Raw genomic sequence first — 24,028 nt, 5'->3', positions numbered from 1 at the left:
GACCACCAAGGTCCTCTGCGCTAAGCTGCAGCCGATAGTCCCGATATATGGTACTAATCATGAGGAGGCTCTTGCTTTAATTCCAAAGTCAGTTGCCAGCCATGTATGATGTACCAAGTGCCATGGCCATTGGGTACAGTGCTGTAGATTCCTGTGAACCACCATGTGGTGTGGGAATGGCGTGTGGAGGAGGTAGGAGGAAGTAAGGGGGGTGTATAACCTTAAGGACATATGCAGACATATCTAGGTGCCTGCATTATATTTACATTACCCGTTAACAGTTATAGAGTTATAGCAATAACAAGTTAACTTTAAATCATCTGGGATGCTTTGTAACTGAGTTCATGTTCTGTGCATCAGCTGTGACCATAACAAAAGGATCTGAAAGCTGCATGAGTTTCATGTTAAAAAAGAATGCATTGAGTTCCCATTTTTGCTCATGTAATGGCCATAGTAGGGGTACACAGCCAGAAATTTAAGACTTCTTGTGGGTATTTTGTATGACTGCCCACTAGTCTTTAACCTTGAATTAGTGAAATGTTTGACATTTACATGCAAAATTCCTTTAGCTGCAACATGTTTGTGAGATTTCTTGCATGTCAGTCAAATCATAGCTTTGATTAGTGCAATCTATATCCTGTATTATTTTAGTCTTTCTTTTGTGGATTGCTAGTGTGCTTCAGATCATTATCATGTTGAAGGACTCCTTTCCGGTTCAACTTCAACTTTCAGGCAGATGGCCTCACATTTTCATCAAGCACACTTTGATATGATTCAGGATGTATAGTTCATTTGATGATTGTGAGCTGCCCCAGCTCTGAAGCAGCAAAGCAACATTAAGCCAACAATTTCCACCATCACGCTTAATGGTTTGTACGAGGCTTTTCTCCTGAAATTTTTGCAGCGCACATGTTCACTGGTACTGTGACCATACAACTCTATTGACTGATCAGTTTTCAACACATTGTAGCAGAAGGCCTGGTATTTGCCTTTATGTTCAATGGCATACTCTTATCTTGCTTCTGTGTTCTTTTTATGGACAGCAAAGGATTTTTCTTAACATACCTCTCATGCAGGTTGACCTTATGCAATCTATGATTGTAGATGCATGCATTTAATTCCAGCTGTTGCAAAAGTTACCTGAAAACCCTGCAATTCAATTTTGGGGTTCCTGGAGGCACCTTTTAACATTAAATGATCAGCTTTTGGGGTTGTCCTGGACAGATTAGCAGTTGCTTGATATCTATGCCATTTATCTAAGCAGTTGTTTGATATCTATGTTGCTTGATATCTATTTTCTGAACACTGGAATGATTAATTTCAAATTTTCAGATTATGTTTAAACTTTAAAGTTTGCAAGTATTAGAGACATCAGAGGCCAGTGCTATTCACATCCAGGTAAACATATTGTAGGGTATACATCACATAAGCATGAAATATAAGGCACAAAAGTAAACATAGAATCAAGGCATAATTAATATGCCAACAAAACAAACAAAGGCATAACTAACAGCATATTCAAGAATGTTTTTAAAGTCATCTAGAAGGCTTTATACTCATCTCCTTCAGCCTCTGTCAAGTACTCTGTTTTTTTCTCCTCACCCTTCCCGATATTTCAGGGCACTAGACAGGGCTGGCCACTATCACCTGCACTTTTCCTTCTTGCCCTTGAACCCCCCGTTGCGGCCATCCGAAACTATCCAGATATATCTGGTGTCCCCTATGCAGGCAACCACTAGAAGGCAAACATTTATGCGGATGACGCCCTCCTGGTTCTAACTAATCCCCTCATTACTATCCCCAATCTTCAGGGTATATTGGATCAATTTTCGGCCATATCTGGCCTTCGCGTTAATTTTTCCAAAACAATTGCATTAAATATTCTCCCTGTTGACCTGGTTGAACATTTGCAGGTACAATTCCCATACCGTTGGGCATCCCACTCCTTAGATTACCTTGGAATTAAACTTACTACCTTTTATTCCACCTTGTTCTCGGACAGTTATTATCCTTTATTATGATCTGTGACTTCCCTCCTTAATTCATTGCAGTTTCCTTCTCTGTCATGGATTGGCTGGATACATACTGTCAAAATGACAATCTTGCCTAAAGTCCTATATTTTTTCACCCTACCTATTCATGTTTCTTAGTTTTTCCTCCGTCTTTTACAGAACCGCATTCTCCACTTTATGGGGCTCGCAAATGCCCCAGAGTTCCCAGATCTACCTTATATACGCATAAACTGCAGGGTGGCTTGAGAGTTCCTCATGTTTCCAAATACTATTTGGTAGCTCAAATCTCTCAGCTGTCCATGCTCTATGCCACGACTGATATCCCATTATGGGTACTTCTGGAATTGCCCAGTTGTGCCCTGATCTCTTTGCATGGCTTGCTCTGACTTCCACATCAATTGCACCCCCGAGACCCGAACCCCGTTATGCTTTACAGTCTGTAAACGTGGGATTCTGATAGATATTGGGATAATCTAATGTCATCTTTCCTGCCTCTCTTGCCAATCACTCACAACCTTCTCTTCCCCCCAGGATTAGGAGATCTCCATTCTTTCTCTTGGTGGACCTCCCACGGCTTTACAAACGTGCACAGCTTCCTAATCACTCACTCATTTCCATCCTGGGACGCCCTCCAGGAGACATGCGAGAACCCATTGCAGGACCATTGCCACTACCTGCAATTAAGACATTGGATTACGTCCCAGGCATGCCAGGTTGGCCTTCCTGCATTGCCCTATTCTGGGCCTTTTCAAACCCCAGCAGAAATTGTTTTTCTACCTTTTCATCTCTGCTGAAAGTACTAAAGCTCAAGCCTGGAAGACCTCTTGTTGCCTTCCAGGGTGTGAAAACCTGGATGACTGCCATGATGATTAATGAACAGATGTCCAGCATTCTCAAAGATCACATCCAAAATTCCTTAAAGTTTGGGAACACTGGATAAACAATTCCTTTACATCCTTACCTCCCACCAGTTATGGCCCTTATAGCCGCTGCCCACTTATCCCTCTGTTGCCATGCAAGGGGCTTAGTACAAAGTACTGTTAGGGAAAAGGAGACATTGCCAAACATTGGGGTTAAAGGGCTCAGTCTAGAAGAAAGTAGATTTAAAAATGGAAAACCTGGAAAGTAACATGAACCATGAGATGTAGGTGGTCTTTAGAGGGCTTATGGGATCATCCATGTAGAGTGAGAGCTTATATTGATGCTGACCTATAGTAATACTTTGGATATCAGGGTCTTGTCATATAGCTATCACCAGAGGGCAACCCTGGGGGTGCTGTTATGAGTCCAGATAGGGTCTGCTAACAGACTGTTAGTGCAGATTCTCGCTGAGGGACATCATGGGACAGCCATGATTTTATCCAGAAGTCCTTTTAAATCTTTTGCCAAGCTTATAGGCATCCACAACTTTCTTTCTGATGGCCTTAGGGAGCACTATTGAGCTTGGCATAATGACACCAAACAATAGCCAGGAGCTTCTAATTATTGGCACCTAATCTGGAACACTAGATTCTAATTTCAGGATTTGATATGGTGGTAAATGTATAAGTGTACTTATTTTTCCATATGATAAATGTGCATTTTTGTTAATTTACTGTAGATCATGAATATAAATCTATCATACCAATTTTAAGTATATTTCCTTTACCTGTATTCACTATTTTATTCACGTTTTTCTGTTCAAATACATTGATAAAGTCAACAATTTTAATGGGGTGTACTTAATTTTTCACATGACAGTAGAAAACTGATTAATTATTTGAACATTGTATATATATATAAACTACCTCATTTCTTTCATACCATCCCACATTCTGCATCTTGGAGAAAGTCTGTGAACGCTTTACAACAAAATAAATGAGGTAACCGCTTCCACACAAGCAGCATATTATCATTACATTGGCTAGGACCCGAAGGAATCTAGTGAGATGAATGTTTTCATCCTTATTACTTTCCTCTTCGTCTACAATAGATTCCTAAAAGAGAGAACGAAAAGTACAGAATCACATTATCTTCAAAATAGAAAAGTAACGCCGATTAGAGGTAACAAAAAGCAAATAAAAACGAAGAAAATCTAGGACATTATTATAGCACAGTCTGGGAAACTGCTGGAGCCCTGGGAATTGATATAGTCAGAAAAGGGGCACAAAATCACTGGAAAATATATCTAATATCATTTAAAAACTATAAATATAAGAAAATTCTATAGAGTCTATAAATACTAAAGACAGATCTCAAAGAGGAATAAACTGTATATGTATTATAAAAAAAAGCTTGAAACATTTACATTTCTTTCTTAAATAAATATACATTTTTTTATTGCTCCTAACAAGAAACAACTTAAAAACATATAAAAAAAAACCCTTAAAAAACATAAAAGAACACACAGGACCATGTGTTTTAAAAATCCAAAAATATATATATGTGCAATATTCAATATTATATCAGATTATCAAGGACACATGATCCAAACTACCTCATTTCAAATATATGTTTGTTCATAGAATATCTTTTCCATATTTGCTATATTATCCGAAGCTATGAATTCAATAGGTGATAGCCAACCTTATTTTTTCATAAAAAGGTTGAATCTATTTTTGTATTGCGCTAATTTATGTATAAATGCATTGAAGGTATTGAGGCTATTTTTGTATTGCGCTAATTTATGTATAAATGCATTGAAGGTATTGAGGCTATTTTTGTATTGCGCTAATTTATGTAAAAATGCATTGAAGGTATTGAGGCTATTTTTGTATTGCCCTAATTTATGGATAAATGCATTGAAATTGTTATATTCACATAAAATAGGGTTTGTAATGTTTAGTGCTAACAGATCTTTCAATAAATAAATTGTTCATCACATTCTCTGTGGTAAGTATTTAGTGCATTATATTGAATGAGATCAAATCTCTATATCAATAGAAAGTCATGAGATCAAATTTTGCTCTTGGGAATGCATCAATAAAGATTAATGAGTCTTATAATGGAAACAGCAAGTTGTGTTGTTGATTTAAATTGGTATCTCAATAATTAGACATAAACCTGCTAGATGTATATATGTATCATAATCTATAAAAAGAGAAAAACACAATGGCTGCTTTCTGTAATAAAATAAAGTTACAAGCATATCATATATATTTAAACATTACAAGGTCCATTCCCTGCAGTCCCTAATATATCATTATTCACAATAAAGAAGTTGCTGCCTATAAACCCACAAAGGTTTGTGAGCAAATTGTAAACATATCCATCCAATACACAAGCCACTTCAAATTTTCCTGAATTTATCTCAACAACAAGCTTAAACAAAAACCCGCTGATATAACAGTTTCCCAAAACAGTAAAATTCAAGGCATGCCTTGAATAATAACTGTGCTTATGTTGGCTCTCAGACGAAACTGTCAAGCCATCAAATGGTTGGTGTTCTAGCTGATCACACGTGCAGCACGATGGCAATTGCAGATCAGAGGCCAAAATGGCAGCTTCCTTAGCTGTAAAGGATAGAAGGGTTTAGTCATCTTTAAGTAGTGATCTCAGAAGACAGTTCAAAAACAATTGAAGTATGTATGCACTGATACTATGTCATTTTTCTGAGGATCCCTGAAAATGTAATAAATGCAGTGAAAAAACAACAAATGTTGGATCAAATATCGCTGTATATAGCTGAATGTCCTCTGTATGATAATTAGTGATATTACTTATATTCATATTGGTATTGTCTTCAGATACTGTACATTGAGAGTGGTTGTGTATAGTTCATATTTGTGGATAAAACAGAGCACCAGTTTGAACATAAATATATATATCACCGCTCAGCTGCATATTTGTAAGATCTCACCCAGTGTAAGACATTGAATCCATGGTTGCTGGAAGCTGCATTGTTGTGTCCATAAATAAGGGCCCTGGTTAGACATCCCCCAAGCATTTCATCCACGCATGTGGTTTTTCTAAAGGGTGGATGTTGTATAATTTTAAAAGGCCTAAATGTATGTCTGGCAAAAGAACTAACTATCAAATCAACTTTCTTGGAGTCTATATACTGGGGTGAAGACTGCAGGCAGTTCTCTTGTGAAAATGTTTGCAAGAAAGTTTCTTTGAAATGATTAATTACTTTTAAAAAAAATTGATTTTATATGGAAAGGTGAACCTCATGAGCTGTTTTTTTTTTTATCAAACAAGATATTTTATCATAATCAATAAAAATGCAGCGCTTGATATTGCAAATAAAAATGACATACTGTAGATGAAAGGATGAGTAAAAGTCTTAAAGAGTGCAACGTGGCAATCGTGGTTCCTTAGATGGCTGTTAAATTATCATGACTTCCGTGGTTCGTGAGAAGTGAGTATACAATGTACTAACCAGATAGCACATGGTTATGTGCGTTGGAGTAAATAAGACCTACTCCAATGGTACTCTGGGAACCGGAACTCTGCAAACAGGTGAAGTCGTCAGGTGGGGTTGAGTCACCAGATGTCATCAGACCAGCGCAGATTTCCTCATTCCAGTATAATGTGTGATCATCACATTGGATACATCATGCAGTATGGATTTCAGCCACCGGGGGGATCATGTACTTTAGTGTAAGTCTCCTACCATGGAGCACCTTAAGGGAGGGGGGCTCACGATTTTCAAAAAATGAGCCCAGAGAGAAAGAAAACTCCAATAGTGTAGTATTTATTATAACAGAAGGAGTTACAATTGTAAGCAGGTAAAAAATGGAAAAAAGAACTGGCACTTACATCCAGAGGTAATGAGGTAGCATATAGGTCAATAATCCTTGTACAGGGGGGGTCTCCCCTGTACAAGGATTATTGACCTATATGCTACCTCATTACCTCTGGATGTAAGTGCCAGTTCTTTTTTCCATTTTTTACCTGTTTACAGTTGTAACTCCTTCTGTTATAATAAATACTACACTATTGGAGTTTTCTTTCTCTCTGGGCTCATTTTTTGAAAATCGTGAGCCCCCCTCCCTTAAGGTGCTCCATGGTAGGAGACTTACACTAAAGTACATGTTCCCCCCGGTGGCTGAAATCCATACTGCATGATGTATCCAATGTGATGATCACACATTATACTGGAATGAGGAAATCTGCGCTGGTCTGATGACATCTGGTGACTCAACCCCACCTGACGACTTCACCTGTTTGCAGAGTTCCGGTTCCCAGAGTACCATTGGAGTAGGTCTTATTTACTCCAACGCACATAACCATGTGCTATCTGGTTAGTACATTGTATACTCACTTCTCACGAACTACGGAAGTCACGATAATTTAACAGCCATCTAACGAACCACGATTGCCACGTTGAACTCTTTAAGACTTTTACTCATCCTTTCATCTATGTCATTTTTATTTGCAATATCAAGCGCTGCATTTTTATTGATTATTGTACATTCCATTAGAGGATTCAGGTATTTCCTTCTTTTCTGCTGGCAGCTGATTTTATATATTTACTCTATGTTACCCAGCGCTCGTATATCCATTGTTTCTATTCCAAGATATTTTATCAATTAAAAGAGAAATATAAGAAAAATACAGCCTTTTCAAATGTATGTTGTCTTGGTCAAAAGGGGAAGTGCCAAAGTGGATATTTACTATTTCATCCTATTTTTTATTATGGCAATGTCTGGCTACATCTGAACACTTTTGGGTACTTCCAGCAGTGCAACAGCTGAAAGGGCCTGCTCAGAGAAACCTCAAACTTCTTCAGGGCATAATCAACATGAAGCCATCTTATTTTTATCTGAATAAACTTGATTAGTGGGCTGCAAAGTCCAGAGCTCTGTATGAATATAGAAGTGATTGAGGTGGTAGGAACTGCCCGCCGCCATCATCCCTTGAATTATTGTATATGGAAAAGTATTCTCCCCTAGAGATGGGACTTTAGACGGCAGCACTAGTCAAGAGCCAAATATTAAGAATGAATGCATTGTCTAAAAAGCACAATAGTTTGTTGATACAAAGGGATAAAATGAATAATGATGTTTAATAAATGTGATTACAAGAAATTGCATGTATAAATACTGTATGTGAGTCATTAGTAGTCATCAGGGGCAGACTGACAACTTATGGGGCCCCCGGGCAATAGGGGATCATGGGGCCCCTGTGGCCTTGCCCAAACTCAAAAAAGCCTATGAAAAAGGTACCAGGGGCGTCTCATGGGGCCCCCTACTGACTCTGGGGCCTCGGGCAGTGCCCAAGTTTCCAAATGGTCAGTCCGCCCCTGGTAGTCATACACTCAACAAGTTTCAAGATTACAGCTTCTCTTCTTCAGGGATGTAATATATGACTATAATTATATTCCATAATTGCAAACTTGTTGGATATAACCACGTAAGTATTTTAAGCAGTAAAGAAAGTACTGAGATGCCAAAACAAATATTGTCTGAGTACATTTATTGCCAATGCTACTGGGGTCACCATACAAGGCCAGAAATGAAAAACCTTCCATGGTTCAAAAAACAGTAGTGTATTGAAGGACTTATATATATCAGTGTCAAGGTATATGCAAGACCCATAGGAACATTCAGAAAAGGAAAATTTTTGTTGTGGAATGACTGTGATGATCCCAGATGGAGAGGCCCAATATATATGTGTTGGCAACAGAGAGTGGTTATGATGTTACTTATCAATAAGGGCTGAATGATCTTAGGACAGAAAGATGGTGTGACCGCGTGCAGCATTCTGGGCCCCGTATGGTGACCCCAGTGGCGTTGGCGATAAATGGTGTACCCATACAATATTTGTTTCAACATATCAGTACTTTCTTTGCTGCTTAAAATAGTTATGTAGTTATATCCAACAAGTTTGCAATTATGGAATACAATTATAGTCATACATTACATCCCTGGAGAAGAGAAGCTGTAATCTCGAAACGTGCTGACTGTATGACTACTAATAACCCACATACAGTATTTGTACATGCAATTTCTTGTAATCACATTTATTAAACATCATTATTCATTTTATCCCTTTGTATCAATAAACTATTGTGCTTTTTAGACAATGTTTTCATTCTTAATATTTGGCTCATTGGCTAGTGCTACCCTTTAAAGTCCAATCTCTAGGGGAGAATACTTTTCCATATACAATAATTCAAGGGATGATGGCGGTAGGTAGTTCCTACCACCTTGATCATTTCTATATTTAATAAACTCTAATGCTTTTGTTCTTGATATTTGGCTCATTGGCTAGTGCTGCCCTATAAAGTCCCATCTCCAGGGGAGAATAATTTTCCATATGCAAGAGCTCTGTATAAAAGACAGTCTAGCTAGTAATGGAACATTCTGATTTTAATTTACTCTTCAATAAATGTTTTATATTTGGGAGCAAGAAAGAAAGATTATAATTCATGTTGCCAGTACTACAAGAACTGTAAGTAAGAATGTGTATGGATGAATTGTGAATATTTTTTTCAAAACTACTGAAACATTTCCACAACATACAGTATGTATTCCTATGATATTGTGTCTTATATAATTTTTCCTAATAGGAAATACACTTGTAATTTGAGAAATAGACATAGTCCAGTCCCATGTTTTATTGTTTATATGTTTTTCTCTAAAAATTGTCATACCCCTGCTTGAGGAAATATGGAAATGGTATAACTCCCATGCTGTCCAATTCACATAACCTTTAAAGTTAAAATGGGTGCAGTATGAAAACTGTATAATGGCCTTGACTGTTTATGTGTGCTTATGGAGCAAGTATTAGACTGCACTTGAAAGTTATCACAAACTCTATGCAGAAAATCCCCAATCAAACAACTCCCAGGATGTCCTCTAACCTAAAAGGTCCAATCAATATGTCATTTTCTCATGACACCAAACCTTTTATTTGATTTATCCTTTTCTCTACTGATCTGTATACTGAAAAGGAGGCATCTAACATTCTAGAGAACAACAGCTCTTTTCTATCCACATTATCTGATTAAATGAAAAAAAAATGTAGTAAAGAGAATAATATCTGTTTACAACATAAAATCACTGACTTAATTTACATTAATGCTGAAGAATGAATTATGCACCATATTGATGCTGTCAAGTTAAACTACCCCTAAGCATCAGGATTAATAGACTTTTGTTTTTACCTTAAAGCTAGTTGTTATTGATGCAAATTTGTTATCTGCTGTCTCTGGGTTTCCAATCAAATAATCCCAGCTAGTAAACATTTTAAAGCTGAAATTGAAATTCCCATCATCTCCATCAGCAGTGTTTTCATTGGCATTACTTGCCATTCTGGAACACAGAATTGTTTATATTTATTATGAAGCATATCCATTTATTACAAATCACAGAAAACATTTGCTTTGCATTTTTAATTACGGAGGAAAAATAAATGCAAGGCACATAAAAGTAATTGGGGTCAATTTTCAATATGATCATCACACAGGTTATGCCTATAATACTAGCTTCTGCCTGGAGATACTTTTGAGGCTAAATGACATGTCTGTTGATGAGAAGGGGAAAAAAGCAACCATTTCAGTTTTTGGTAAAATAAAAATTCAAAATCAAATCCTGAATTTTGAGAATATGAGGTTTTCAGCAGTTAAAAATCAGTTTCACCAACACTAGTGGCACAACCTACCGTAACTTATCATTGAGAATTTACTCTAGTGTTCCATATCTCATACTGATTCCAGCTAATAACCATGGAATAGTTGTACAGATATTATATTGATAGTCATATATCAGACTCAAAGGTAATCAATTATACTGAACTTATAATTGTGAAGTTCCCATACTGCTTGAATGGCAACATTTAAAAGACATGATATGTGAAGATGAGCATGACAGGGGTTACATTAAAGCAGAACTCTAGGAAAAAATGTTTTTCTGAGCCCATAAAGTGGGGCTGTGCTACACTGCTCAGGTCAAATGATCATTTTGTTCTAGGGGAGAGGATACTGAATATTTACTTGACTGACCCTCCAATGCTCCCCGTGCAAGACTGGCCTTTTGGATCCTGCACGCCTCCGTGGTCCAGCGGTCTTGTAAGTGAGCTGTTCCTGATGTCAGTATGCTCAATGCATGCTCCAGAGACAGGAACAGTCCACCGCTGGACCATGGGGAGCGCGGTTTTCCATGGGATCGGTGAGTCAGGTAAGTATACAGTAAGCTTTGTCCTCACTTCTAAAAAAAACGAGCAGCCAATCCATGCAGTGGGGGCACAGTCCCACTGCATGGTAAGAAAAAAATTCTAACTTGAGGTGTGCTTTAAGTGGGTATTGCATTTCCCTATCTGACACAGAAGAGGGATTCATTTGAGGAGTCAATTTACAATATAGAGTATGCCAAAAGATTTTGGACATCTGACCACCACAAGTATATATACTGTTGAACATATTATTTCAAACCCCACCTTGTGATTATAACATGCCTCCACACAGGCTTTCCACAAGATGATAGAGTGTGTCTGTGGGAATCTGTACCAAATTTTCCATAGGATCGGTGAGTCAGGTGAGTATAAACTTTGTCCTCACTTCTAGAAAAAACGAGCAGCCAATCCATGCAGTGGGGGCACAGTCCCACTGCATGGTAAAAAAAAATTCTAACTTGAGTTGTGCTTTAAGTGGGTACTGAATTTCCCTGTCTGACACAGGAGAAGAATTAATTTGAGGGGTCAATATACAATATAGAGTATGCCAAAAGATTTTGGACATCTGACCACCACAAGTATATATACTGTTGAATATACTATTTCAAACCCCACCTTGTGATTATAACATGCCTCCACACAGGCTGTCCACAAGATGATAGAGTGTGTCTGTGGGAATCTGTACCAAATTATCTAAAAGGTCATGTGTGATCTGATGTTAGACATAAAACCTTGGCTTGTATTGAGCATTTAAAATAATTTGAAAGGTATTCAATAGGGTTGAATGTCAGGGCTATGTCCAGGCCACTCTAGAAAAAAGTGAACTTTAATTTGTGATGTTTTTAACCTATTTGGTTTTCAGAATGGGTTGCACAATTCCAAAACAAATATTTTTGTAAAGGGAAACTCTGATGTGTTTTTTATTGAATACACATGTTGAGTTAGGTTTTTAATTTTTGCCCTAATGATAACCAGTAAATCTAGCAACATGGAAGCTGCCACTGCTGAACTGTTTTTGAGAACTCAATATCAGAATTTCATTCTTTTATGTCCCTGTCCCAACACCTCATATGCACATGCTTGCTTCAGCTTAGTGACTCACCAAGTAGTAAAGAAGGATAGAGATGCCCCAGTGGCAACACCTTAAAAAATACAAATCAATAGTTGCAGCTCCCATATTTCTATTTAAAATAATCCTTGCTTCTGCATATTTACGTATTGTATTTATTACTCCACCATAATTTATGAAGTTTTAATGGCTTTCCACAAAATGACCAACGTGTTCAGCATTCCTGTAGAGCAACTTCTGAGATTACAGGATAAGCCACACAAAAGTCTATCATTTTCTATCAGCTTTAGCAGACAACTATTAATTGAAGCAGATTGTGTTCATTTTGCGCAGTAAATATTTTCATAGTTTAGTAAAAAACAAAAAAGTTATGCTGTTTTCTTCAATCATCCAATCATCCAACCACGTGCAAGCAAGAACCCTGTTTTCTTCTTTGCAAATCTAATTGTTATTATAACAAGGCAGTATCCATAATAGACAATGTATACGGTTACAGGTAAAAATGCAGATTTCAGTCCATTGACTGGATACAAGTAATATCCAAAAATAACAATCATGTCAAATGTCTATATCAAGAAGGTGGTACTAGATAACAAAATCCAATTACTGGAAAAAAACAATAAAGTGCAATAATCAAAGGCATCACCAAGTAGGTTCGTTACTTACGCCCAGGGATAGTGTAGCCCTGCATCAATAAAATACTCCACAGTAGCTCCCTTGTAGAGAGAAAGGGTACCGCCCTAATCATTTTTACTATTTAAAACCAAGCGACAAGAGATATTAGGAGAAATAATCCTGTTCTCTTCTTAAATTTACAAACAAATGGCAACTGCTCCATTCTATAAATGGCAGCAAGGAGCAACTGGAAGGGCGACACATGTCAAACAACAACAAAGAAAAATTCCCAGCTCAACTTACCAACCAGACTGCAACCAACTAAATTGTCCTGTCAGTTCACATTAAAAACAGGGGTTTAGATTGCGCACAAATTGCAAATACATGCGTAAGCTGCAGAGCCTCTACACAGCACCCCAGTATTATCTGCAGTCCTAACTATATACATTTTGAGAGCCTAAATAGTAGAAGCACATGCATAATAATGGATAGACTGAGGGCAGGTAAGCCTGGAGGGAGCCCAACCCTCCTTAAAGATACAAAGGCTCAGAGGCACACTGGACACCCAGCATATATTATGATGGCAGCTAAGGTGTCCAATGAATCCCTCACCAATATACAAACAGTGCAAAACAGATGACAACTGCCCCCAACTGGTTGCAGGCTGGTTGGTAAATTGAGCTGGGAATTTTTCTTTGTTGTTGTTTTGACGTGTCGCCCTTCCATGTGCTCCTTGCTGCAAAGGCCAATTATAGGTTAGGGCAGTTGCTGTTTGTTTGTTTGTACTGTTGGTATATTGGCAAGGGGCGCACTGGACAATTCGGTTGGTTGCAGGCTGACTAGTAAGCTGAGTTGGGAATTTTTCTTTGTTGTTTCTTCTTAAATTTCCTTTGTATGGGTATTCAGGGTGAACATAGAGCAACCCTTGCAAAGCTAAGTGAACATTTACTTTGCTAAGTGAACAATCTCTACTCATTTAGTAAATCAAAACCATAAACCTTTACTCAGGGAGAGAAGGACAATAATGTATAATTACTCTGCAGCAATACTCCGTATCTTGCATTTATAATAAGCCTCCATAAACATTTATATGTTTACAAATCAGCTATAGGAACACATTTTTAAAAACATTAACACATTGATGGGTTTATTTTCATTGTTTATCACATTCACATATGTAGATAATAAGAATTCAAGAGACTGTACATTGCAATAAAGGTTCTTTGGGAACCAGACAGCATCAGTTTCCAATTATGTATTCAGCGCTACAAATAATATGGTAAAGTTTTAATGTTTGGAGAAAAAAAATCCCTGGTTGTAAAATAAAAAAAGCTTTCATACTAGCCTATAATATAAAAATTACCAAAGACAAATGCTATATACTAGAATAACAGCCAGAGTTCTGCATGCCTACTGTCATGTACAATTGCTGCAATCAGAAAAATAATTATTAAACTCATGGAGTTTGACTAAACCCTTCCTTGTAAACATGTTTCCCATACTCTAAGAGAATGTTTTCTTTAATTTTGGATAATATATTTCTAAAAGGGTATCGCATAGAACTGCAATACATAGCATATACAATGGAAATCTAAAGGTACATCTAAGATGCAGATAAAATGTATTGCATTACGTTATTGGTTATATTTTTTTTGTCTTCTGAGTTTTCATGCACACTTGACGTTTTTACAGCTGCTGCCTTTGGCATTTGACGTTTTTTTCTACAGCCAGTAAACTCCCCAGCATGTTATCCTATGTGTCCATGCACACATAGACAGTAATCAATGTTTTTTGGCTGGGTTGTTTTTTGGCTGGCAAAAAAACCCAGGACTAGTGGGTTTCTAGAGGAGTTTTTTAGCTGTAAAAACGCTCTTACGCTGAAAAACACAAATGCGGAAAAACGCAGGAAAGTGCCACTAAATGCGGCAAAATGCTACTAAACGCTAATGCAAGAATGCTAAAAAAAGGCTGAGAAACTGACGTTTTTAACTGTGACTTTACACAGCTAACGTTACCAGCGTTATCAAACCGTCCAGCGTGCAAGGGGACTTAAACAGGTAAAGCAGTATACCAGGCACTCTTGCTTTTTGTCCTTATACAAAGAGTGCTGCATATACAGTATGTAACAAGAAATTATTCTACCTTGCAATATACACCTACAGTATATACAATTAAAAATGTTTGTTTTTTAAAAATAGGAATTGGTACTAGTGATGAGCAAATGTTTTTGGCTTCTCCAGACTCATCATATATTCCTGAAATTGCAAACTTTATTCTGACCCAATTGAAGGCCATAGGAACTTTGAAAATCAATTCAAGGTATTAGGCAAGGGGTTGTCAAACAGGGCACAAGGAGCTGGGCAGTACCATAGGAAACCAATGAAAAAAACAGAAATAACGTTTAGCAGAAAGAGGGCCCTCCACTTATTGTGACTTCAAGGGAGACATGGTAAATGTCTTCAATTCTTCAAACTGCATGCCACAAAGATGCCTTTAAGCCAGGGCTTGAAATTTCCACTCGCCTGCTCGCCATTAACAAGTGGAAATTATGGTGGGGGCGAGTGTGTCCCCCAGGGCTGTCTTGCTGAGCAGGCTTGGAGCTCAGGCCGGATCTGTCATTGGCACTGGGAGCCGTCAGACTACTCAATAGCTGAGTGCAGTGAAAGCAAAGCAAGGAGTGTGTGCTGTGCTCTCTGCCTCCCCCTAGAGTGCAGTACCCGAATCTGTGAGTGAACAACGAAGTACTGCAACTTTTTATGGGGGTGGGGGTGGTGGTGTGTGTGTACGTGTACATGTGTGTGTGTTTGTCTGTGTATGCATGTACAATTGTACATGTGTCTGTGTGTATGTACATATGTGTATCTGTACATGTGTCTGCGTGTATGTACATGTATGTGTGTGTGTGTACATGTGTCTGTGTGTGTTTGTGTGTATGTACGTACATGTGTCTGTGTGAACATGTGTCTGTGTATGTATGTACATTTGTCTGTGTATGTATGTACATGTGTCTTTGCATGTGTATTTCTGTGTATGTACATGTATCTGTGTGTATGCATGTCAGTATGTGCCTGTGAGTGTATACATGTGTCTGTATGTGTGTGTGTGTATATGTGTCTCTGTGTATGTACATGTTTATGTGTGTGTGTATGTACATGTCTGTGTGTGTGTACAGATGTCTCTGTTTGTGTGTGTTTGTTGGTGGCGGGTAACTCGAAGGCCTGGCTAGTAGCTCAGGACTTGACATTTTAAGCCCTGCTTTAAGCTACGTATATGCAGCATTGCAGAACAGTATGATTCTTCCAGACAGTGTCCGCAATGTATTCTGGCATCACATAATTTGCATGTGTAATAAAGTGTATTACTTTTACTTTATTCATTGGCTTGCATACAGCAGCAGTATTCCAACCTGATTCATTTTAACCTAAAAAAAAAGGTTTATGCTGTGACACCCAGAATTTTTTTATCTAGCAGTAATAGGCTTGAATTGAGAGTTGGAAGTAGCAGACATAACACATCTAAAAAAAAAAAAAAAATCATAAGGTTTACACTTTAAAAAAAATCAAGCTAAAGCCTTCAGTTTCCTAACAATTGCCAAGCAGTGGCAAAACATATTATAGCATAGATTGTCTTCTTTCAGTGAAGTACTACACTGTATCATCAAAATGTAATAACATTTCAACACAGAGGACACAAAAACACTTCAAAACAACAATACCACATTTCCAGAGATGAAGCAGCCATTATGGTGACAATAGGCAAACATATTGCTAAGTGGCTGGAAAGTAGTGATGAGCCAAACATACCTGGGTTTGGGGCAGGTCCGTTAAATTTTACTGAAGTTGGAATACTAAATCTAAACCAACTGAAGTCAATTGGAATGAATCTTTGAAAACAGTGATGGTCATTTTCTTGGCTAATAGACAAAGGATTTCCAAACAAATGGCAAGGTGGCTGACCCCCCCTCCCCCCCAAACACTGCCCTGGGTTACCAAAACAAAAATGATTTTAAAAAATTCAGTTTGGTGGGAAGCTGCGATTTTAATAATGCTTAAAGTAAAACATTATAAAAATACATTTTCTTTAACTAGCATGCCTATTGGGTACCTATGAAATGGCATGGCACATCTGTATGATGTATACAGCCTCCTACAACAAAACCGACATTTAAAAAGATGCTGTTTATGTTACCAGGAAATGACAGTTCCTAGCTGCTTAGATCTGTTTTGTAAACACAATGAGGATGACCTTTTCTATATCAGACCCTAATCCTAGATAATAGATGTTAATGGGGGACCTCACTAGAAAAACAGCATGGGTCCCCATAAACATACATACCAGACTCTTATCCTTGATGAGGGTCCCTCTTCTCAGTTTAAAGTGCCATAAGGTAACTCTTTCATCCGCATCACTTGAAGTGTTACTATATCCAGGACCCTGCATTCACTATATCTGTTCTTCCACAGTACACACAACATGGAAGTGCAATTATTTTAGTAAATATAAACTGCTAAATACCTTTTCTCATCAGCCGTTTGAGCAGTCTTGTGACTTCTATTAGTGTACAACCAAACACTGGTTAAAGCTTGTAGTTTTCACTTTGCTCCAGGAGGATTCAAAAATGAGAACTGTCTAGACAGTGCTGATTGGCCCTGTGCTGATCACATGCACTCTCCCAAGAGAAAAAAAAAACCTCTCTAGCAATACACACCAAACTGAGCATGTGCAGAGTGACTCCACACGATATGTCTTATCAGTAGATAAGAGGGGGACACTGGAAGAAGGGGAGGATCAGAGAAGTCAGGATCATTTTACAAAATGCAGAGGATTATCCCCTTAGGTTCCACAGTGAGTATAACAAGCATGCTTTGCTGCATATACAGACTGATTTTACTGTTGTGGATTTAAGGCCAAAGAAGAAGGAGGAGTGTAGGCCTTGCAGCTGACTGATATAATTCATGTGATGCTCCTACCAAGCTTTGAAGTGAATAGTCATTCTCAAGTGAACATGTCTTTTCATGCATGTAGTACCAATATAATTGGTAGATTTACCATGCTCGATACACTGCAGATACAGGCTGGAAACAACGATGGTGCAGTCGGCAGTATATGTGTGAAAAATGGCTAAGACTGCTGAACTCAGAGCAGATCTAGGGATGCCAGTGGTTTGCACACATTGAGCAGTGCGATTCAGTGGATCAAAACAGTTGTTCCCTCCACTCCTCTGTAAGCTGCCCTTGGACAGCATCCTACATCACTGTTGTGCCTGCCTTAAAGTGGTTGTAGAAGCTCAAGGGTTTTTACCTTAATGCATTCTATGCATTAAGGTAAAAATCCTTCTAGATGCAGCTACCCCCACAACCCCCCCCCCGATACTTATCCAAGCCCCATCTCGATCCTTCGATGTGCATGAGAGCAGAGACTCTCCCGTTTCTCTCTCCCCTCATTGGCTCACACAGCAGAAGGAGCCATTGGTTCCCACTGCTGCCAATCACAGCTAGTGAGCCAGTGAGGAGAGACTGGGGGCAGAGCTGAAGCATGCAATTTGTGTGAATGGGTGTGCTCTGTGAATTGTATATTTGTAGCCTTTTTGCTATGAATTATATTCAATTTCTTTACTTCTTTTTATTTAAGTTTTGCAAATACCATTACCAAGAAAGACCAAGAACTTCAACAGGTTCTCAGTTGTACAGGTGTATACAGTATTGAGGAAAAAAAAATATTCTTTAAGTTATGCAGTATATTGGTCCATTAGAGAAGGGAACTAGATGCGGGGCACTGCACTCGTGGGGTCCATACTGGGAACCATAAGGAAAATGGGGAAGGGGACTTGTTGAGGGAGTGAAGGGGAGAGGGGTCAGGAACAGTCAAATTTTATAACACAACTAGAAAAGCTACAATTTCTGGGGAAATTGTGTGAAGTGTTCTTGCCTTCACCAGTAGTCTACAACTGGAGCGGTCGCAGTTTAGAAATTGCCCTTCAAATTTGAGGTCGCTAGAGTGCAGTTTCAATGAATGTCAATGGGCGGCGTGACTTGCAAACAAATGGTCATATTGTGAAAACTATCAGGACTATGGCTTAGCCGTGGACATTTTTAGTGGCAGCAGGGATAGCTGATCGTTTTGATATATGATTTGTGTAGGTGGGCTTGAAAATGAGGGAGTGATGGCAGTTTAGAAATCATGTCCTGATTTTTCAGCTCCCACTCTAGCTTTTGTCAGCTCCCACTCTAGTTTTGAACATTCCGCCCTTCATTCCTATGGGACCAATTTCACCACAAAAACGCTGATATTTTGTGAACCATTCGGCGAAACTTTCCACAAAGTAATAGCACACCAATTGTGAACAATCTGCACGTTTTGGTATATTACTGTCTATGTAGTGTAAAAACTGTGGGAGGAGTTAGGGTGGTAAATTTGGCTATAAAAATAAGAATATATATGTGAGATAACAGTAAGTGGTCGTGCCATGCAAGAACACTTAATAAACGTTTACCAGTCAAAAGACAATTATAAAAATAAAATAAAAGTAGAAATTAAATAAATAAATAAATAAATAAATAATAAAACTAGAAATTAAATAAATGTGACACAATATAAAAGTGATCAAAGAAATTCCCAACTGCGGTGACCTAGGGTAACAATGCACACTAACCAGAAGTGCACATTAATAGTGCAGTGTAGGAAGGATGGAGTTCATAAAGTAGTCATCAGCATGGGAAGGGCAGATGTATTCCCTTGGTCAGTGAAGGTCCACATGATGGTACAGAGCTGGGCAGAAGAAATCCACTAGATGGCAGAAAATGATCATGGCTCCACCAAAAAAAAGGCACTGCTCCTCCACTGTGCACAAACGATATCTGGGAGAAAAGATGCTCCCGACAGGGGATCAAGAAAAAATGCCCATAGTGAAGTATAGTTTAAAATGTATTTATTAAAATAGGCAGGATGCATCCAGTATAAATGGCAAAAACACCAAAGAAAAAGACAGGACTAAGCGTCCTGTCGGATGTAGTGGCCGCCGGAGCTCCACGATGCTCCGACGGCGTGACGTTAAGGTGTGCATAGGCTCCTCCTTACGCGTTACGTGCCAAGCACATCTTCAGAGAAAGAACCAATTATGATTGTACTCCATATGATATGAGCTATCAAACTTGAACTGTACATCTGGGATTAAGTGACCATAAAGCCCAAGAACTATGAAATCTGGAGTTGGAGATGTGGTTGAGGGAGAATCTCTTTTCCATATAACATTGGGTGTTCAAATCACAGATCACTCTGGATATAGACGGTGATACTATCGATTTCCATAATCTAATCATATTATTTTTTGCTGCATAGAGAATGTGAATGATAAGAATACGTGCCTCAGGAGCAAATTTGTCTAGTCCTATATGAAATAATGCTAATGCTGGGTTAGGAAATCGGAAATCACAGTAAAAGATTTTTACTTTAAGATTTTATACTCAAATTATATGAAAGAGGGAGCCTATCTCCCCACATTGATTGAGGGATGATTTAGGTTTTACCTTTTGTATGGATAGGTGCTCAGTGAATTTTCTAGATCTTAATATTTTTATTGAAGATAATGTTATTTTTACCAAAACCTATTTTAAGAAAACAGACAGGAATGGATATATACCCACTAATAGTTGTCACCATCCTTCTTGGATCAATGGGATACCCAAAGGTCAGTTTCAGAGAATTTTTAGAAACTGTACAAGACTGAAGGAATATGTTGAGCAAACTGAAATTATCAAAAATAGATTTATCGAGAAGGGGTATGACCCTGAGGTACTAGAAAGGATTAGATATGAGGAGAGCAAAAGCTATTTAGGGGATAAGAAGATTTCAAAAGTTCCATCTAAAAAGAATCCCGATAATGTGAAAAAGATAGAATATGCTTTTATTTCGGGTTTTAACAACCAATACAAAGATATTGAAAAGATTGTTTTTAAACATTGGCCTATATTAAGAAGAGATACTACTCTAGGTCCACTAATCCCAAAAAAGCCCTCATTTATTTATAGAAAGACTAAAAACTTGAGAGATGTGATAGTTAAAAGTATTATCTCTCCTCCAAAGAAAAAGAAGGAACATATGTTTGACTTTAAGGGTTTCTACCCCTGTAGAAAATGCAGAATATGTACAACAACGAATACTAAAATGAGAGTGATTTCGAATTTCACATCTAACAATACAGGTGTGATGTATAAGATTAAGAATTTCATTACTTGTACCACCCCCTTTGTAACATATTTACTGGAATGTCCGTGTAAGCTACAGTATGTAGGGAGGACCTCAAGACCATTACAAAAAAGACTGAGTGAGCACATTACAAATATCATGAAAGGGAAAAAAGACCATTGTTTATCGAGGCACTTTAGAGACCATCATAAGTGTGACCCAAGTGCTCTGAAATTCTGTGGAATTGATAGGATAGAGGCACATTGGAGGGGGGGTGATAAAATCAAAGCCATATCCAAGAATGAAACCTACTGGATTTATGAATTGAGAACGATGAAACCGGGAGGTTTAAACGTAGATCTGGATTTAAACTGCTTTGTTTCCAATTTCTGAATGAAAACGTTTTAAGTTTAATGCTCTAAACAATAGTCCATTTATTAGATAAATATTTATATAAAAAAAAAAAAAAAATATAGGAGATTAATACGCGTAGAGTAATGTTGGTTCATCTACTTAGAATGAATACAGGAGTAAGATTTTATAAATGAATGTTTTTAAAAAGATAATTTTAAAATTTTAGTAGAGATACGGAATACCATTTTCTCACCAATTTTGATTAGGGATGTTGTATTCATCGTGAGATCAGATGGCATCATTGGGCCATGCTGGACCATATATGGTTATATTATGATTAATATGAGAAATTTATGGGCATTAGAAATAGTAGTAATTATAATTATATAATGAGATTTTTTAAAATAATATTTAAAATAGTTTTTATTTAATTATTAAGAGGATTAGTAGTAATTGGATAGGAGAGTAATGTACATAAGAACTATACATAGTGTCGCGTTTTTAGTTTTAGTGTATTGATGTTCGATTCCCATATAGAGGGTTGTGGTTCTATAATATATGTGGAGATGCCTTTTGGAGAGTATAAAAGGGTTGCTTTATACATATTTAAGATTATCTACTAGAATTATTTTAATCATAATTTTTAAGAAATTGACATCTTAATAGATGTGGGATGTTAAAAGTATTATTTGTATATAATCAACATATTATAATGATGATGATTGTGGATTATGTATTTTAATTTTAGAATGATTTGTCCGGGGGTTGTTGTCTATATAAGTCTGATAAAGAATTAGTTATGATAAGGGTTGGCTCAAATCCGGAATGATTTGGGCATTGCCCCTCCGTAAGATGGAGTCCATGTCGGCGCTATTGTAATACTATATGCCAGTACATAATGTGGATGTGGATCTCCGTCGGAGGTGGAATAGTGCCCCTCCTAAAGATGGAGATCGTGGTATCACCATCACGGGAGGAGGAGTATAAATAAGCGTCCCAGTCTGACGACCGCACCCTTTATGATTACGTCCAATGACGAAACGCGTCAGAGGGAAGTGACGTCAGACGCAAACGAGGAACCGGAAGTTGAGTGGCGGCCATCTTGGAGAGTGGAATAGAGACTGTGAGAAGCGGTTTGGACTCTCCTGGACTGACGACAAAAAGGTTTTCTTATATATATCATGCGATGAGAAAGATTTCTATATTGTAAGCAGCACCATTAAAGTTTTTGATTCGAGTGTGTGGCGGTATTATACTATTATTTGTTTTATATATATGGATATCTGGATGGCGGTTATGGTGGAGACTGGTCTGAGAAACTAGTGTGGATGGATCCACATTGAAGTATGAGGTGGAAGTGAAATATGATGATACTGGCCGAATACAACTCATCCCATCATACAGTCTACTTGGGGATTGTTATCTAAGGCTTAAAAGTGATTTAAATATTGGTAAGGGTATTCACTCCTTACTTCAGTAGAAGTGGATTTTTGGTGTGTTTCCTAAGCACTAAAAGAGTGATTCACTTACACGTTTTTTCACTATATATAGTGTATTGGCACATGTTTGCTGTTTACACCCTTTGTTTCACTTGGGTGAATTATCACTGGATGATTTATATGATTTGTATACATTAAGGATAATGCACTATGTGGTTTTTATTTTTGTTTCGTTTGAGGTAAATCAAGTTTCTGCAAGACATTGAGGAGATTATCACTTTTTGGATATTTTGGACATTTTTGGATTTTTAAAGGGACATTTGTTTTTTCAAAAACTTTTGAGTTATTTGATCAAGGACTTTTTGATTTATATGCACAAATTGGGGGAAAGGGTTATCATTTACTATTATCACTGAGCATATTATTTGTATATTTTGTACACCTCTAAGGGTAGGGGTGAAGTGTGCTGATACGGGATTTTGGGTTTTAGAGTGATTTATTATTATTATTATCTCCCCACATTGTCTCCAGCATTGTGAGAAGTAGGCTGGATATATTTTGGATAGACGAGCTGGGGTTTGATACCATTGATGCAATCATTTAAGATAAGATTCCCAATGGGAGGTGCAGTGGGAGGCTTTACAAGTTGATGTAAAAGCCCTATTCCACATCTCGTCTGAAATGGTTTGGGACAGTAAGATTTCCCAATGTCCTAGATAGGTTGTCCTCAAGTTGAATTTCAACTCAATAATGAGGGAGTAAAACATTGATATTCCTTCACCCAGATATTTGGCTTTGTTAAGGTATTGGAACACTTGGGAAGGTAAAGTGGTGGTGCAGGGAATCTGCTAAGCTTTAAGACAGTGGACAATTCTGAGATAGTTAAATCTTTCATTAGGAGGTAGCGAAAATTTGCTTTGGACGTGCTGAAAGGAGGCCAGGTCCTGGTCTATATTTAGGTTGGAAAAGAAAGAGATACTATAGGTTTCCCATCTAGTCAAGTTAATGTGTGAGATTAGAGTGTAAAGGACATTAAGGGAAGTAGATATCGTTTTGGAGGTTGGCAAGGAATGCGATAGTATTGCTGACCAGGCTTCTAGGGAGGCCTTGATGCAAGGGTGTTTGATTGGAAGGCATCTATCATTGATGGAGCGCAGTATGAGATGACTCTGTGGTAAAGTTGGGTGGAATAGTTGGAATTCCATGCTGGTCCAGGTCTTCTCCCTGGTTGAGTGCCACCAGTAATAAATCTGGTC

At 37.8% G+C, this 24,028-nt stretch overlaps 1 protein-coding gene across 1 annotated transcript in view; it reads right to left on the bottom strand.

The window, feature by feature from the left end:
- The window catches only part of LOC149466427 (transmembrane channel-like protein 2), a 146,103-nt gene that overhangs the window by 36,285 nt on the left and 85,790 nt on the right, over window positions 1-24,028 (bottom strand). Inside the window, exons 8-9 of the mRNA XM_089672548.1 lie at window positions 10,105-10,252; window positions 3,800-3,988 (exon numbers count right to left, since the gene is read on the bottom strand). Of these exons, the coding sequence (XP_089528674.1) occupies window positions 3,800-3,988; window positions 10,105-10,252 (337 nt within the window). The remainder of the gene's footprint in view (window positions 1-3,799; window positions 3,989-10,104; window positions 10,253-24,028) is intronic.

Source organism: Staurois parvus, unplaced genomic scaffold (genome assembly GCF_062004578.1).
Source record: "Staurois parvus isolate SC_StPar_1 unplaced genomic scaffold, SC_StPar_1.0 ptg000130l, whole genome shotgun sequence".
Classification (NCBI taxonomy): Eukaryota; Metazoa; Chordata; class Amphibia; order Anura; family Ranidae; genus Staurois; species Staurois parvus.
The sequence above is the reverse complement of the archived record's forward strand: the minus strand, read 5'-3'. Positions and strand labels throughout refer to the sequence as shown.